This window comes from Parambassis ranga, chromosome 24 (genome assembly GCF_900634625.1).
Source record: "Parambassis ranga chromosome 24, fParRan2.1, whole genome shotgun sequence".
Classification (NCBI taxonomy): domain Eukaryota; kingdom Metazoa; phylum Chordata; class Actinopteri; family Ambassidae; genus Parambassis; species Parambassis ranga.
Genome location: NC_041043.1, coordinates 4,635,225 through 4,649,963, shown reverse-complemented (window position 1 = coordinate 4,649,963; position 14,739 = coordinate 4,635,225). Strand labels below are relative to the sequence as shown.

The 14,739-nt window shown below is 43.0% G+C and overlaps 1 protein-coding gene across 3 annotated transcripts in view; it reads right to left on the bottom strand.

The window, feature by feature from the left end:
- The window catches only part of LOC114428323 (beta/gamma crystallin domain-containing protein 1-like), a 23,394-nt gene extending 8,655 nt beyond the window's left edge, over positions 1-14,739 (bottom strand). Inside the window, exons 1-13 of one of the 3 annotated variants that reach the window (XM_028396622.1) lie at positions 14,491-14,739; positions 12,212-12,283; positions 10,619-11,973; positions 7,011-10,260; positions 6,629-6,808; positions 5,713-5,751; positions 4,977-5,095; positions 3,609-3,762; positions 3,282-3,421; positions 2,109-2,235; positions 1,883-1,918; positions 1,093-1,238; positions 847-967 (exon numbers count right to left, since the gene is read on the bottom strand). In XM_028396622.1, coding sequence (XP_028252423.1) covers positions 847-967; positions 1,093-1,238; positions 1,883-1,918; positions 2,109-2,235; positions 3,282-3,421; positions 3,609-3,762; positions 4,977-5,095; positions 5,713-5,751; positions 6,629-6,808; positions 7,011-10,260; positions 10,619-11,973; positions 12,212-12,259 — 5,715 coding nt within the window. In that variant the 5' untranslated portion in view covers positions 12,260-12,283; positions 14,491-14,739. Of the gene's footprint in view, positions 1-846; positions 968-1,092; positions 1,239-1,882; positions 1,919-2,108; positions 2,236-3,281; positions 3,422-3,608; positions 3,763-4,976; positions 5,096-5,712; positions 5,752-6,628; positions 6,809-7,010; positions 10,261-10,618; positions 11,974-12,211; positions 12,284-12,422; positions 12,597-14,490 lie in introns of those variants that run through there. The other 2 variants (XM_028396621.1, XM_028396623.1) reach the window with 2 other exon arrangements.

The following is a 14,739-nucleotide window of genomic DNA, read 5'->3' as shown; positions in this document are numbered from 1 at the left end:
AAACATTAATGTGAGGAACAAAAGACAATATTGTGTGACCGCTTTGTGTATTAAAAACACGACAACATCATGAGAAAAGCTTGAATAAAAGATGAGGTTAGCAGATCCACTATCAGGTTTCCTGAGTGTGCTGATATGTAGGCAGTATGTTAATTGAAAGTGTGTATCTGCGTGCTGGGTTTCATGTTAGGGCTGGACAGAATGCTGGAGCTTATTATTGGAACTACTATCTGTATTTTGTGTCACATTTTTTGAGGTTATACTTCCGCTTATATTTCAGGACTTTTCCCTTAGAAAAAACGTGTGTCCAATATTTACTGCAGGCAGCAGTGATCAAAGTGTATCTGCCATGCCTCCCTTTGGATGCACAGAAGAACACGGCTATTAGTGTCACACACGTTTCTGTTTTGGTTAATTGGATAATTTTTACAAATAAATTGGTTCATGAAATCTGTGCACTGGTCGTTATTACAGTGCTGTTCCTTCACCCTGTAGATGATCATATCAGATGAAACATTTGCATATATTCACCCGCATGTGGTCAATGTGTAATGAGCATGCCCAGGAAAGCTCTGCACACAGCTCAAGTCGTGCTGTGTTTATCTAAAATCCTGTTCTGTCTATTGCTGTTATGGTGATATATTTTCCTTTATTCTGACTTCAAAAGAGAAAACCTTGCTTTTATCTTCTGGGATTTACCAGACATGTTACACCCACGCTCTTCATGTGGAAGGTTTATGTCTCCTTTGGTATAAATGGCTTTTCCACCTTGATGGGACAAAAACCCACTCCTCAACATGCCTCATAAACCCAGTGATGTCACACACACAAAAAAAACATACTCACAGAAAGTATCGGCTGTAATGACAGAAGCTCCAAACCACCCCAGTCGCTGCAGTCCAGGTACTCTCCTTCCTCCAGGATGTACTGCTGACCCTCAAACCCAGGCTCACTGTAGCCTACCCAGCTAGAGGGAGAGAAGAAAGCTCAGATCTCATTACCTTAAAACCACTACCTGACTAGTAAAAGCTCTTCCACGAGCCAAGATTACCACTTAATCCTGTGTAAGTAAACAGAATAAAGAAGACTCACAATCCTCCAATGATTTTTAAAGAAGCCACAGACTTCAGTTTGTCTCCGTCTGGATCAATGTCTCCTTCAGCCTCACAGAAGCTGAAAACTTCACTGTCGATTTCCACACAGGTGCCGCCAAAGCCAGGCTTCTTGTAAAGCACAGCCTGTAACGGAAGACAAAGGTTAGCATTATCTTTTATGTTACCTATACAAAAATGTATTCAAAACATCAACAGAAAGAAAACAGCTTTCACGCTCTGTCTATTCTCTCCTTAATCCAACATGAGAAGAACAGGAAGGAACATGTTTCTTTAATACAGTGTGTATTTCAAATTTCCTGTCATTCATGTTGACAGACAGGCAGTCAATAAATAAATACAATGGCTGATGCAGTGATAAAAGGAGACGTGTTGGCCCAGCAGATCATAACACAGGAAGCTGTGTTCTGTGCTGTAGCAGTGTGCCGTATACTAATAGTAGACACCAACATGTGTCATAGAATATTTTGTTTTACAAATTGTACCTGTGAGTAATGTTTCCTATTATGACGTGAGACTCATCCATGTTCCAGCAAAAGAATGAGTGCACCTTGTACTGTGAATGAATATCAGTACATAATAATAAGCCTAGAGCTTGCTGGATTTGGTAAATATCTGCTTGCAAAAACACTCTCCTTGATGTAACTAAATAAAGAAATAAAAACATAAAAATTGGGCCAAGAATGCAATGCACAGACCTCTAAGACCTTTCATAAAGCCTGCATATGGAGCTCAGTTAAACATAAGTGGGGTCACATAACTGTTCATACCTTGACTTCACTGGGATTCTCCACTTTGAAAGCACCCTGAAACACAGACATCATATTAACAGGCATTTTCTTCTTCACTTGAATGTACACTGTAAAAAGCAATGCAGTCTGTGATGTCACAAATTATTATATTAAAGAAGTGGTTTAAAGGACCAACTGATCCCCACTACCAAAACAGACTAAAACCTTCGACCTACAGCCTATGCAATACAATGCAATTACCCACCATTTTCAGTGGTCTCAGAGATCCTATAAATGGTGATGGAAAGCCCCATGTTTCAGGAAAAGGGTACGCTCCAGTTTCCAGAACAGCTACCATGCCCTGAAACCCTGGGTCACTGAAAACAAGCCACCTGAGGGAAGAACAAACACCCACACTGCATGTTAATGTAACATCATGTCAAAAGGTGCCTGCATATAATTATGAGGGGTTTTAAAATTCATGTGAGACGAACAACACTGATGCTTTCCACCTAGATCACAGGCAGCAGTAAACGGTGTCATCAAGTATCATGAGGTCAGTGCAGGTTTAATATGTCAGAAATGAGTCATGCAACTAAGAGAGCAGAACAAAAGCTGTGTAGCTTCAAAAACAATTTCTTGGGAATGGCATGCTTCAGTTCAAAGGATTACTTCTCACAATTTATATTTAGTGTGGGCAGTGTTTGAAAGAAATATGCCCATCTCATATCAACCACCATGTGTGAGCCTGAGGCAGGATGAATAAACCATTCAGCCGAGTATGTGAAATAGAAAAGAAGTGATGCCAACCTCATGGGGGTGAAAGACATACTCTAACATAACAGGAGCCAATGTTTGATCAGTGACAGAGCTTAGTGGTTTTTACTGTAAGTTTGTTTAACTACATTTGTCTCCACCTGTTGCAAAGCCAACAGCAGCAGAGATGAGCTTCTGTCTATCTCCTAATATGTGAAACTAAAAGTATCTGAGGAGGTAAAGGTCTCATGTTGTTTATTTCCTTCAGGGCAGGGCACAAAATGTCCTTAATGATGCCTCTCACGTGGAAAACTCTCCACACCTTTGTAATTTTCTCACTCTCTGTATAGTCTCCACCTCTTTACTCTGCTTCCAACCCCTCCACTCTGCACTCTCTAACATGCAACAGCAGGACAGACATTCCTGAGCAGGCAAATGACTGAAAGTCAAAGATAAACACAGAGTAATGATTATGAGTCCTCAGTGATTTACTGAAGTCAAACTCGACACGAGAACATCCCATTAGAAAAGGCCATTTGCACTGAGCACAGCGGGAAGGATTTTCAGTCAGCAGCAAGAAAACATCAGCGAGCAGAGCTGGGATTGTTTCATTACGTCTGAGACTTGAGTGCCCTAATGTTTCAAATAAAATCTAATCTATCTAAGAAAGAGCCATACTTACACCCCGGAGTGCACCTGGATGGAAGCAGTGCTCAGTGGGATCCCGAATGAGCCCGTCTCTATTGTATCATCGTGGTAAGGCGTCACTCTTCCGTGGCCCTCCGGTTCAGTAAACAGATCAATGTGTGGGATGCTGTAATCCTACAGACAGAGAGCGGGAGAGAGGGGAAACAAACACAGCAATTATCAGTGGTGGCCGACACTGATTTAACAAATCCTCCCAATGAAACCAAGTGACTGAAGTTTTACTCTTTTTTTTTTGTTAAGTGAAGACGATGTGGACACCAAAGGCCGTTTTAAGGTGAAGGTAGTTAACTGGTACTCTCACCATGACAGCAAGTCGAATAGAACCAATCAGCATGGCTTGATTGCTGTGCTCTGTCTCTACTTCAGACTCAGCCCACATATTTGTAAGCTCCGTCGCTCCTTCCTCCAGAGCGATGGTGCGTCCTTGAAAGTCAGGCTTCTCGTATAGCACCCAGCTGCAGAGTAAACAAAATTAATGAATTTAGCACAAACACAAGGATGTGAAGTTTGTGTTTTTAAAAATTCAATATAATTTTGCATTTTTGTTACATGAAAACAAAATGACAGCATCATCACAGGTTATCTTCTCTAGAGCTTACTAATTAACATGAATCACATCTAATTTATCTCCTGCAGAGTGGAGTTGTAAAAACAACAGACTGCATCCTTGAAAACAATGCCCAATGAGTCACAATGTCACAATGTTTGCTAAAAATAGAGTACAGTACAGTGCAGCAAACAAAGAATGAAATTAAAGAAGCAAATTAGCGTTGGCAGTGTATACATCTGTATACAGCAAAGATCTGACGATTTAATGAGCCCTACTGAATTTCTGTCCCTGTTCCTTCAGCATTGATTATTGAGATTCCGGTATGCTAAAAGTAAAGGAAAAATGGAATATCTTTTATTGTTTTTTTCTTTTTTTGGCATGTGGTATTGATTAAAGGTAGGGTAGGAGATTTCATTCTGATGCAGTTTTTGTTAAATTAGTTAAATTAGTTCTCTTTACAATCCGACAGCAACCAATTAGGCAGTTTCGCATTAAAACGAAGAATATTAATCATCTGTGGAAGCTATAAAACGCTAAAAACATCAGCCAATCCTCTGCATGGAGTATTGGCTGCTCTCTTCCTGCTCTGCGTGCACCAGAGATATACGTGCATGATGGCCGAAGTCACAGACCGCAGCATGTCTTCAGGTAATGCGCGTCCATGTGATTGGGAGGTGTGGCTTTGGGGTGAGCTTATACTTTTGAAATCTGGCTGACTCTCCCTGAGTTTTCAAAATCTCCTACCCTACCTTTAAATGCTGATTTAGTTTGCCTTGGTGAGGTTGCTGAAAGCCTAGATTGGATAACAAAGATAGTATTTGATTGGTAGCATGGTGAGTCAGTCCCTGTGCAGTTAGCACTTCTGCAAACAACAACACGGGTGACACCCGGGGCTTCACACTATCCCAGTGATTTACAAGAGGCAGCACCCTGCTGTGAAAATTTTGCAGTACTCAGCAAAACAGAGGCAAAATCACCACTATAAATAAATAAATACAACATGATGGCAGAGTTTTTTTTTTAACTAAGAGACTGATGTTCCATTAAACGGGTCACACAATCACTTTACACTGATTAGAAGCCCACATTTTCATCTCATCATCTTTAGGTTCTACTTACCATCCTCTAAAGACTTTCACAGATATAAGAGGTGAGAGCTGCAGAGATGTAGCATCTGCTACGTCCCTGTAAATCTCATACGCTTGGCCACCGAACTGAGCTTTTTCAAACAGCACCATCTGTGTAGAGAGATGAAGGGGCAGTGTCAAAAAAAGGCAGAGAAATAATGGTAAAATGCCTGAAATCTAAAGCAGCACGGACAGAGTGCTGAGAGAAGCCTAAAAGCATGCTACGGTGGAAGCAATGATGTTTATACCAAAATGGCATACGGGCATACAATAACTTCTAATGTGGTGCGTCACTTTAATATAAAACTTGTATTTTTGGTTTATAGAGCAGCAGAATGCTGATATTCAGAGAGTGGCTGTTGTTTGTTGGGTTCTTTTTACGGTTAATGCCAGTCGTGACTGTGGATCCCAGCTCAGCTGGAGCAGCATGTAGAGTGAATTAATGAAAAGCTGATGTGTGGGCAAGAGACTGAAAACCCTCAGCACCAGGGGGAATATCTCCTTTTTGTTGTAACAGCCATTAATGAAGTTCTACAATAATGAAGAAACACAAGTTTGGCACTGTTTTGGCAGCAGTGAGTTCCATGGAATTTGTACTTTTTTTTAAATACATTGTTTATCCTCAAGAACACCATATGAAAAGCAGATGTTTTCACAGAACTGAGTGCTAGTTGTGTCTATCCAGAGTCCCCTCCCTCCATGTTGAATTCATTCTGTGCCTACTGTACCTTTCCAGGGCGCTTGTGAAATCCCTTAGCAGTTCTTATCTGGAATGCAAAAAAGCACGCAATTAAAATCGTGACAAACATGCAGCGCATGACAAACATCCATAAAAGATGAGGTTAATCTGCATTTGTCTGTGCAGCGACTCAGCCTGTTGAATATCCTGACCTTTTGAGTTAACTTTCAGGGAGGCAGCGGGTCTGTGGAGATTTCACTGTTCTGATTTTGTAGTCAAACACCACAGTGAGAAGTAATAAGCAAGAAGCAAGCCAAAAACAGGGTTTATTCATCTTTTAAGATGCTTTTGGCAGCATTGAAAGAAAAATAGTTAGAGAAAAACTTTTCTTTTAACTTTTCTTCACAGTTTCCCAACAAAACAAGCTCTTTCAAAGGGTCAATACATATTATTGAAGTTATGCTGGATCTTTATTTGTCCTCTGTTGGAAACAGGTTTATTCAGTTCCATTCTCTTCAAGACTACCCCAACCTAAACCTTGTTCTGACCTGCTGCTCTTCATCACAAGTTATTAAAAACCTGACAAAATTTCAGTCACAACTGGAGACCCAGAAGCACAGACTCACTTTGAAGCACATAGCTCGCTGTACCCACATGTTTGCCAACAAATAGTCCTATCACCAGCATCATCATCATTAGCTCTAAACACAGCCCTGTCCATTTTATTTAAATTATGACATCAAAAGGAACGAAAGTGAGTGAGCAGTAGTAGAGAGGGCAGGCAAAAAAATTCAAATCTTTCCATGAATACTGTATGTGGTGTAGCTCTAATGGAAATCATGATTATAAATAGTCTCCAGCTCTCTTGTCAGACTCTTCCTTGTGCCGTTTAGTACTTTAACTTGTGCTACTAAACTGTTATGCGTCTTTTAATAATAGGTTTATGATGAATGCAGAACACTTACACTGCTTTTAGGTTTTCCCTGTGGCTGAGCCGGAGGCTGCTTTAGCTCGGGCAGTGTAGGGCGTGTGGCGGCAGGAATCCCAGGAAAACATGGAGCCACGGTGTCAGGAAGCACTGGAGCTGGTTTCACACACACATCTGCTTCAGCTCCAGAGAGCAGAGTAGCCATTTTTTCAGTAAACTAATGCATAAACAGAAAACAAAGAGGTGAGTATAAAAGTTGTTGAGTCGGTCTGCTCATAAAATGAACTGTGATGACTTTATACAGTACAGTTTATTTAATAATGTCTGTGTATACTGCATATTGCCAGTTGAATTACTGTGTTATGAGGAAGGCTACATTTAAAATGCACATTCTTTTAAAAGCACACAGTGAGACTAACCTCTGGTTTGACTTGCTCCTGTCCTTGCACGCTCTGCACTGTTTTCGCTGGATCTCGCGGGAGGTACTTCTCTAAATAGTCAGGCAGCTTGATGTCGTTAAAAGAAGGAAGTGGAGGACCTGAGTCACTGACCACAGCCTCTGCAGCACAGACTTCCTCTACATTCTGCTTGGCCAGTGAGTCTCTGGTTGGAGCTGTGGTAGTTGAGCTTGGCGGGGGTGGCTGGGACAAAGCTAAGGGGCTGAGTTGGGGGGCTTCATTGGGAGACACATTCCCAGATCCAGTGGCCTCTGCCTGTGTCTGAACTCCGTTCTTCTTTCCTCTGAAACTGGAGGAGGTGAGGTTGCCAAGGACGCAGCTCCCGTCCAAACGAGACTTCACCTTGAACTGGTCATCTTTCTCTTCCTTGACATCCTCCTCATCCTTGACAGACGTCTTTTCCCTGAGGCTACTGAGCAGCAAGCTCCTGTCAGCAAAGCTTGCCCTCGCAGGCTTCAGGCTAGGTTTTGTCTCTGTGTTTTGAAGCTTGGCTAAAAGACTTGGGGTCGTGTCGAAGTTGAACTGAGTCTTCTTTCTTAAACCGATTGTAAACTCCTCAGGGTCAAAGGTCTTCTCAAAGCGGTCCTCTCTGATGGCTGGCATGGCAAAGGGGGGCTGAGGTGGCCTGAGGTGGTTGTGTTTACGTGGTGGGAGGGAGAATGGGACACAAAGTTTCTTGATTTTCTGAACAAAATCCTCATCATCTAGCTCACCAGAAGTGTCCAAGAGATTGCTCTCACTTCCAGAAGAAGTTAGTTTGGGCCCTGGGGCCTTAAGTTTCTGTTTGGGAAAGTCCACATCGAGCCAGCTTGAGGGGACGTCCTGTTGTTTGAAAGAATCATCTTTGCTCAGCAAATGGAGCTTCCTCATGGATGAACGCTTGATTGGATCCAGGTTCATCCTATTAGCCTCTGAAGAAGAGTGTGCTTTTGGAGGTTGACTCTGCTTGGTATTGACAGGTTCCTTTTTAAGGGATGCCGAATATGTGGAGGTATCACCGTTAGCAACAGATGAAGGTTCAATTACTGGCGACGTTTTGTCAGCTGACTTCTCTGTTACACTAAATGTGCCTTCAGACTGTTTCTGGGTGATTTTCTTGGCATCCTTCAGTGAAGCCACATCACTGCTGTTCTCTGTATGCTTTGCTTCTTTAGCCTGTGGGTGGCTGGGAGCTGGTTTCAGTACATCAGATGGCGCTGATTTGACAGTTGACCCCTTTTCTTTCTCTGCTCTTGCACTAGCAGATTTACCAGCAGAAATAAGAGGAGGCTCTTTAACAGGCAATTCTTCCTGGGTCTTCTCAGTGTGTGTAGTTATCAGCCCTGAAGTGTCATTAGTGATTTTAGATGTGACTTTCTTAACTGCTTCGGTAATAGGTTTGGAGCTGGAGAGCACAGCATCATTAGCTCCATGTGTACGTGAGTCATCAAGTTGATTCTGTGTTTTTTCCACAGACACAGAATGAGGCTGTGGCTCTGCTTTTCCAGGGCTTTCTGCAGGCACATTTGTAGCTGTCTCTACCTTTACAGGCACTTTATCACTCTCTGTGCCACTCACAGCCTCATTAGTCTGGGTGATGGTACAAACAGCAGCTTCTGCTGGGTGTGTAGTCCCCACCTGACTGACATGTTGTGTTACAGCAGAGATGTCTGATGATCCACTTGTTCTTTCTTTGTCTTCAACTGTCTGTGTCTCTTCATTTCTATCAGGTTTCGTGCTTTCATCACCTTTTACAACAATCCCCTCTTTCCCTGTGATACCTTCTCCAACATCTGAAACCTCCTCCTCCGCACATTTGTTTGAAGGCAGGAGCTGCTGCAGATTTTCTTTTTTCTTCTTCTTGGTCTGATTTGTTTTTTCCACGTCTTTAATCTCATTTATATGTCTTGTGTTGTTTTGATGTTGCTCAGCTTGTTTTTCACCAGGTTTCTTTGATTCATGTTGCACTGATAACATTTCAACAGGTGAATCCTGCTTAACTGCCGGAGACGGCTCTATAGCCCGTTCAAGCACAGGTGAGGGGGAGGAGGTAGAAGTTTCTTTGTTGTCCTCCGAGGCATTTTTTCCTTCCTCTGTCAATACAAAGCTGTGTGCCTCAGCTTTTTCCTCCTTTTGGGGTAAAATAACGGGATGCTCATCAATAGGCTTCTTTGTTCCACTGCTGCAGGCAGCCGTATCAGGTTCATCTGTGTTGACAGATGGTTCAGACAGTCCCTCCTGTCTGCTGACTGCTTTGTAGATATTTTCTTTAGAAGCAGCATTTAACACTTTCTCTGATTCCTCCAGTTGCTGTTTACTGGCTTCCTGTTTGGTATCGCTCCGTGGCTGTTCATCTGATCTGCCTCCTTGCACACTAAGAGATGGTAATGAGGCTTTCTCTGCTGGCTGTTCAGAGGCAGTCTCCTCTGTATTATCCACCTGTTCTTGTTTTATAGCCGTGACCTTTGGTTTACTTGTAGCACTATCAGGTTTGTTTTGATTATTCGGGCTGATGGGACTGGTTGGTTCTTTGTTTTTCCTTCTCTTAGAGCGAGACCCTGTTCTGTTAGGGCCTTTAGATTGTTTGCTTGTGTTATTAGCGAGTTTTGCAGAAACCCCTTGCTCCTCACCTGAAGGGCCTGTTTCAACACTGTTAGTTTTCACACTTTGATCTACTGTTTCTAAGACCACTGTTTCCTCTGTTGTGGAGTCTGTTTGTTGTGCCTCAGTAGTAGTAGATATCTGTACCCCTATAGCAGTAGTATCTTGTCCTTCTGGTTTTAATGTTATCTCTGAGTTTGTTGCCTCTTTAGTATGCAGTTTATCCTGACTGCCCAGTTCTTGTGACACTGGCGATGGGGCCACAGACGAGGTGGATTTTTGAGACATTCCTGTCATGGCTGGTGGTTTAGGCAACGTCGGTTTAGCTTCTGACACACATGCCTCTGTGAATATCTTTGCTCGTTCTTTGATCGTCATTGGCTTCTCCCTGGCAGGTGATGTAGAACCATAACGTTCAGCTGATCTTGACCTCTGATCCGACAGAAGCAAGCTTTCTTTCAGCCTGTCTGTGGCTTTCCTGGCCGGAGAGACGTCGGCACTCCTGGGGATTCGGATGGTCTGTTTGGGGACACTCGTCAGCTTCTGCTGCTGCTCAAAGAGGCTGATTCTATCTGCAATCCGGCCGACAGCTGTATTGGGCTCCTGAGTAGATTTCTTTGGGTCAAACACACTGATAACGACAAGAGGTAAAAGTCAAAACCTGCCACATTTAAATTTATTAGTCACACAAAGGCAAATTAATGTGACCAAGATTTTGTCCTAATCTATACTTTACAAGTCCAAGAAGCACTGAACTTTGTGTTATGAGTCACACTATTGTTTCGCTGTGGATACACCTGTGTTTATTCCACCCTATGAGTTAGCACACATTCCCTGTTTTCACAGCATGCCAGGTTAAACAAAAGGTAGGTGACATGGGGATGTGCACGTTACTTAAATATTTAGCCCTTGTCTAAAAGAAACATTATTTAAAAAGAGGTAGGTCTGTAGGTCTGCTTCAAATACAGCCTTACCTTTATTCAGCTTACCTTGAATCAGTCTCTGTTTTGGGCTTATCCTCCACTTCATCTTTCGTATCCTTTGGTGTTGCTGTACAGTCTTTGCTGTCCTTTGGTTTCAGAGGCACATTTTTTCTAAAAAACTTCACCTCAGACAAAGAAACCTTCATACTCCTGCGCTTGGACTCCGGCGTCTCTGTCTTTCTTTCTACTTTGTAAAGGCTATCCTCGTCTTCCATGTCTGCGCCGCCGTCCACCACACATACCTGAGTGGCTGCAGTGACTGGATTTGAGTCCTGGAAGTTGTCCAACTGCTTGACCTTATCAGGGAAGGAAATCTCCCCTCCCTCAGGTAAGGCCTCTGAGGTGGGGCGGTGCTCGGAGGAGGAGCCTGCAGGTTCCTTTCTCATGTGAGTCTTTGGACTTTTGCCCTGAGGACTGGTTGCAGAGTTATCTGATGAAGGGGATCCCCCTGGAACGGGCTGGGTGCTCTGAGGCACGTTAGCCCTGGGGCTAGTTGCTCCATCTCCCTGAGAGTTCTTCCTAACTCTCCTTCTAGCTGAGTTTTTACGCCCCATGCCGTCTGTCTCTGTTTGCTCTTTTTCAGGTTCTAACTGTGAGTCTTTGTGTGATTTCAATGACACTCCTTCTAGGGCGAAGCAAACGTTTTCTGCCTCAGCAGCAGGCCTCACATTTATCCTTTTGATGTCTGGACTAGAGCTATTTTGTAAATCACTTGCTGATGGCTTCGCCTTAGGGATGACCTGCAGGCTTTTTGTGACTGTAGTACAGACAACCTCCTGTCCAGCATGCGAGTCCTGGCCACACTGAATCACACTAGTCTCCTCCAGGTACACATGGAGCCTCTTGCCTGTCTGAAACTGTGTTTGTCTTTTGGTCTGAGGCTGGGCATGGGCTTGGTTAGTGTCCCATACCACTCCCTGTTTAGAAGAGGAAGAGAGATGTGTCAGATGACTGGCATTCTTCTCAGGATTCCCACTTGCCACAGTACCGTTGCTGCTCTCCTCCCTCTCCTTGCCCTGCCCTGTCCTTTTCTTCCTGTACTCCACAGGCTCCTCCTCTTTTGGACCGCCCTCTCCTGTCTGAGTGCTGCTCAGAAGAGAGCCGTCTCTGCGGCCAGACTGCGTGGCGTCCTCCTTTTCACAAGGGAAAATGTCTCTACAGAGACCCGCTGAATTCTCCTCCTCCCACTGTTGTTCCCCTGTCAGGGACCTCACAGACTTCTCACTCTGCTCTTCTTCCTCTGACTTGAGATCACTTGGGGAGACATTTTCAGTCTGTGAAGCCTTTCCCCTCCACGGAGAGAACCAACTACCGATACGACCCAAAACTCCTGTACTTGGCTGCTCCTCAGGGCTCTCAGCCTACAGCAAAGCAGAGAAATAACTCCAATAAATTCCTGCTTTTTTCTTAAGAAAAAATGTAAACATCATAAACCATTTATGACCAAAGCAAACAGAGAGCAGTCCTGAAAGATATATATATGTATATATATATATATATATATATGTGGTTGTTTGTTTATAGACACTTTCTCAGTGCAGCCATGCATCATTAAGCATAGCAAATACATGCAGGAGTGCTTATAACCTGTAAGCTTACCGTGGAAAATACCATATCATTCAGACTCTTTATGTAGGTTGTGAACATGATTTTGCTTTAGAACAAAAACTCCTACAGAGCATAAAACACAAAGAAAATCATTCCACCAGGATAAACAGTAGCAGTTTGACAAAGCAGAAAAATGTGACTCTGGCTTCAGCAAAGTGACAGATCCACATGTAACTTAGAGCAGAACCTGTCTCATACTCACCCCTAATCACACACAGAAGAAAACGTTTCTCTCCCCTCCAACATGTCACATTAAGACTTGCCTGCCATGTCTAACTGATGCACATGTTGAGTTTAGTCCTCTTTGCCTCCAGTAAAGCATCCACAACTGCAGGAGCGCGCTTCACTGTGGCATTGGAGATATTCCTCATACTGAAGTTCAGCCCCTCCAGCGGAGCAGCACAGAGCAGTGGTTAAAAAAAAGAAAAAGAAAAAAAAAAGATGCCTTCAAGTGCGGCTCGTAAACCTCTCACATGAGTGCCAATGCTAGTAAGCCGGTCGGTCAACAAGTGTTTTTCCCACGTCTGCCAACCTGTTCTTACTTAGATGATGTTTGTCAGCTGGGATGAAGGCCAACTTCTGGCTTTACAGCCTAAGTTTGATAACATGGCTGCCAGCTGCTATCTACTGGCTAATTTAGATACTACTGCTGTGTAACATTAGGTATAGTGTACACAAAAGGCACAATCAGACATTTTTTTTAAGGATTTCATCAGGTTGCCTGTTGTCCTGTGCATTAAACTGGGGGTGAGTAGCTAACAGTAATAGAGTTAACCTTTAGAATATCATATCTTGCATTTCAAATATTTTAAAAAATATGAAATACTACATTATTATATTCTAGTCATCTTCTGTTATTCCAAGCATCATTTTATGGCTGCTCAGTGGTGTATGTTTACATGTATGACAGCAGCTCAATTACAGACCAGACTATTATCTACCAGTTGTTATTTGTTCCTCAGGTTTTGTGTGACTTGTGATTCACGTCAGTGTGGAACAATCAGTGAGGAAACAGCCTTAACAGCCCTTCTCATTTCCACAAGTGAATGTAATCATGGAAACCACTTTTGAGCTGCCTGCAAGTACTTTGGTGAGATCAACACACACACACAGATACACAAAAAGCATTTAGCAGACAACTCTCCTGCATACTGTGATTTAGCTTTAAAATTGAAATTAAGTACTTGAATGTAACATGCAGTATCAAACAGGAGAAAATATATACATTGCCCTTGGTTGTGTAACAGTCTCTGTATACATATTGTTTTTAGTGATCATCTTGAGAAACCAAGCAGCACAGTAAAGAAAGCCGAACAGAACAAGAACTCTGACATTCTATTCAGTCAATGAAGTCATTTGCATTTAATGACTGCAGTCCTGAATATATGTGGCAAAGCTGACACAACAAAGCTTTGCAGAGCGACTAGACCAACAAAGTCTCGCTTGATTGTCAAATATGTGAGACATGTGCTAGATGTGGAGACTGTTTGAGAGCACTGTCAGGGCATAAGTGTGTTTCAGACGTTCATCCTGTTTAAGATCAGTAAATAAGACTTTTAAAAGTGGAGCAAAAACACCCAGGGTGAAGTCTGAACAAGTCAAGTTAGCCTGGTTCAGTAAAGTGACAGCTAAATAGTACAAATTCCCACACTTTTTTATCTACAAGTGAATGCAGCAGCAGACCGTGTCCAAACAAAGTTTTCCAGGGGAAATGACGCGAGACTGTGTGGGTTTTCAGAACTTTTGTTTTTTTTCTCCCCCAAATGTGCCTACAGTGCCAGTGTTTGACTTGTGTTGAGCAGCTCAGTGTTTCCATGCTGCTCAGTCGAAGAACTTAACCCTTAAAAGCACTTCTGTCCTGAACCCACTCTTATTATAGGGATATAATCTGTTCTAATTAATGTAATTTTCAAAATGAACCACAATTCACCCTCCAGGCGTGGGAGGGAGTGGCTTTAAAAGATAATAAAGCACAGACTATTAGATTAAATTGATTGTAACGGTTCTTCCAGCCGTGCCAAGGCTACTTTCTTGTGGGGTTTGGAGAAGTGTTTAGATCAATAATAAGACAATAACAGCAAGGATAACACGCTATTCAGCCTGTTTAAACAGCCCTCTCAGTCTTCATGAAGGTCGACACAAACACTGAAACCCTGAAGCAGACTGTCCTCAAATAGAATCCATTTCAGTCTACCAACAAAAAAAAACCCACAAGCCCCGGTTTCATTTCTTTACAGGCACGTCACCAGAGACAGAGAGCGAGATCTTACCATGATTACAGCGTTTCTCTGCGCTGTCTTGGGAACAACCTGGTCAAACGCAGCCCGCTGCCTTCACATAAGAAAGACGCCTGTGTGCTGCCTGGTCCTGTCAGGTAACCTGTCCCTCCTGGACAGCCTGCACCCAACTGCCTAATAAATATTTACTGCGGTCAAAATGTGGGGAAATATCAACTCCTGCACTAGAGTTATTTTTTTCCTGTAGTAAGCAGCTACAGGTGGTGGTGGAATCTGCCCGGG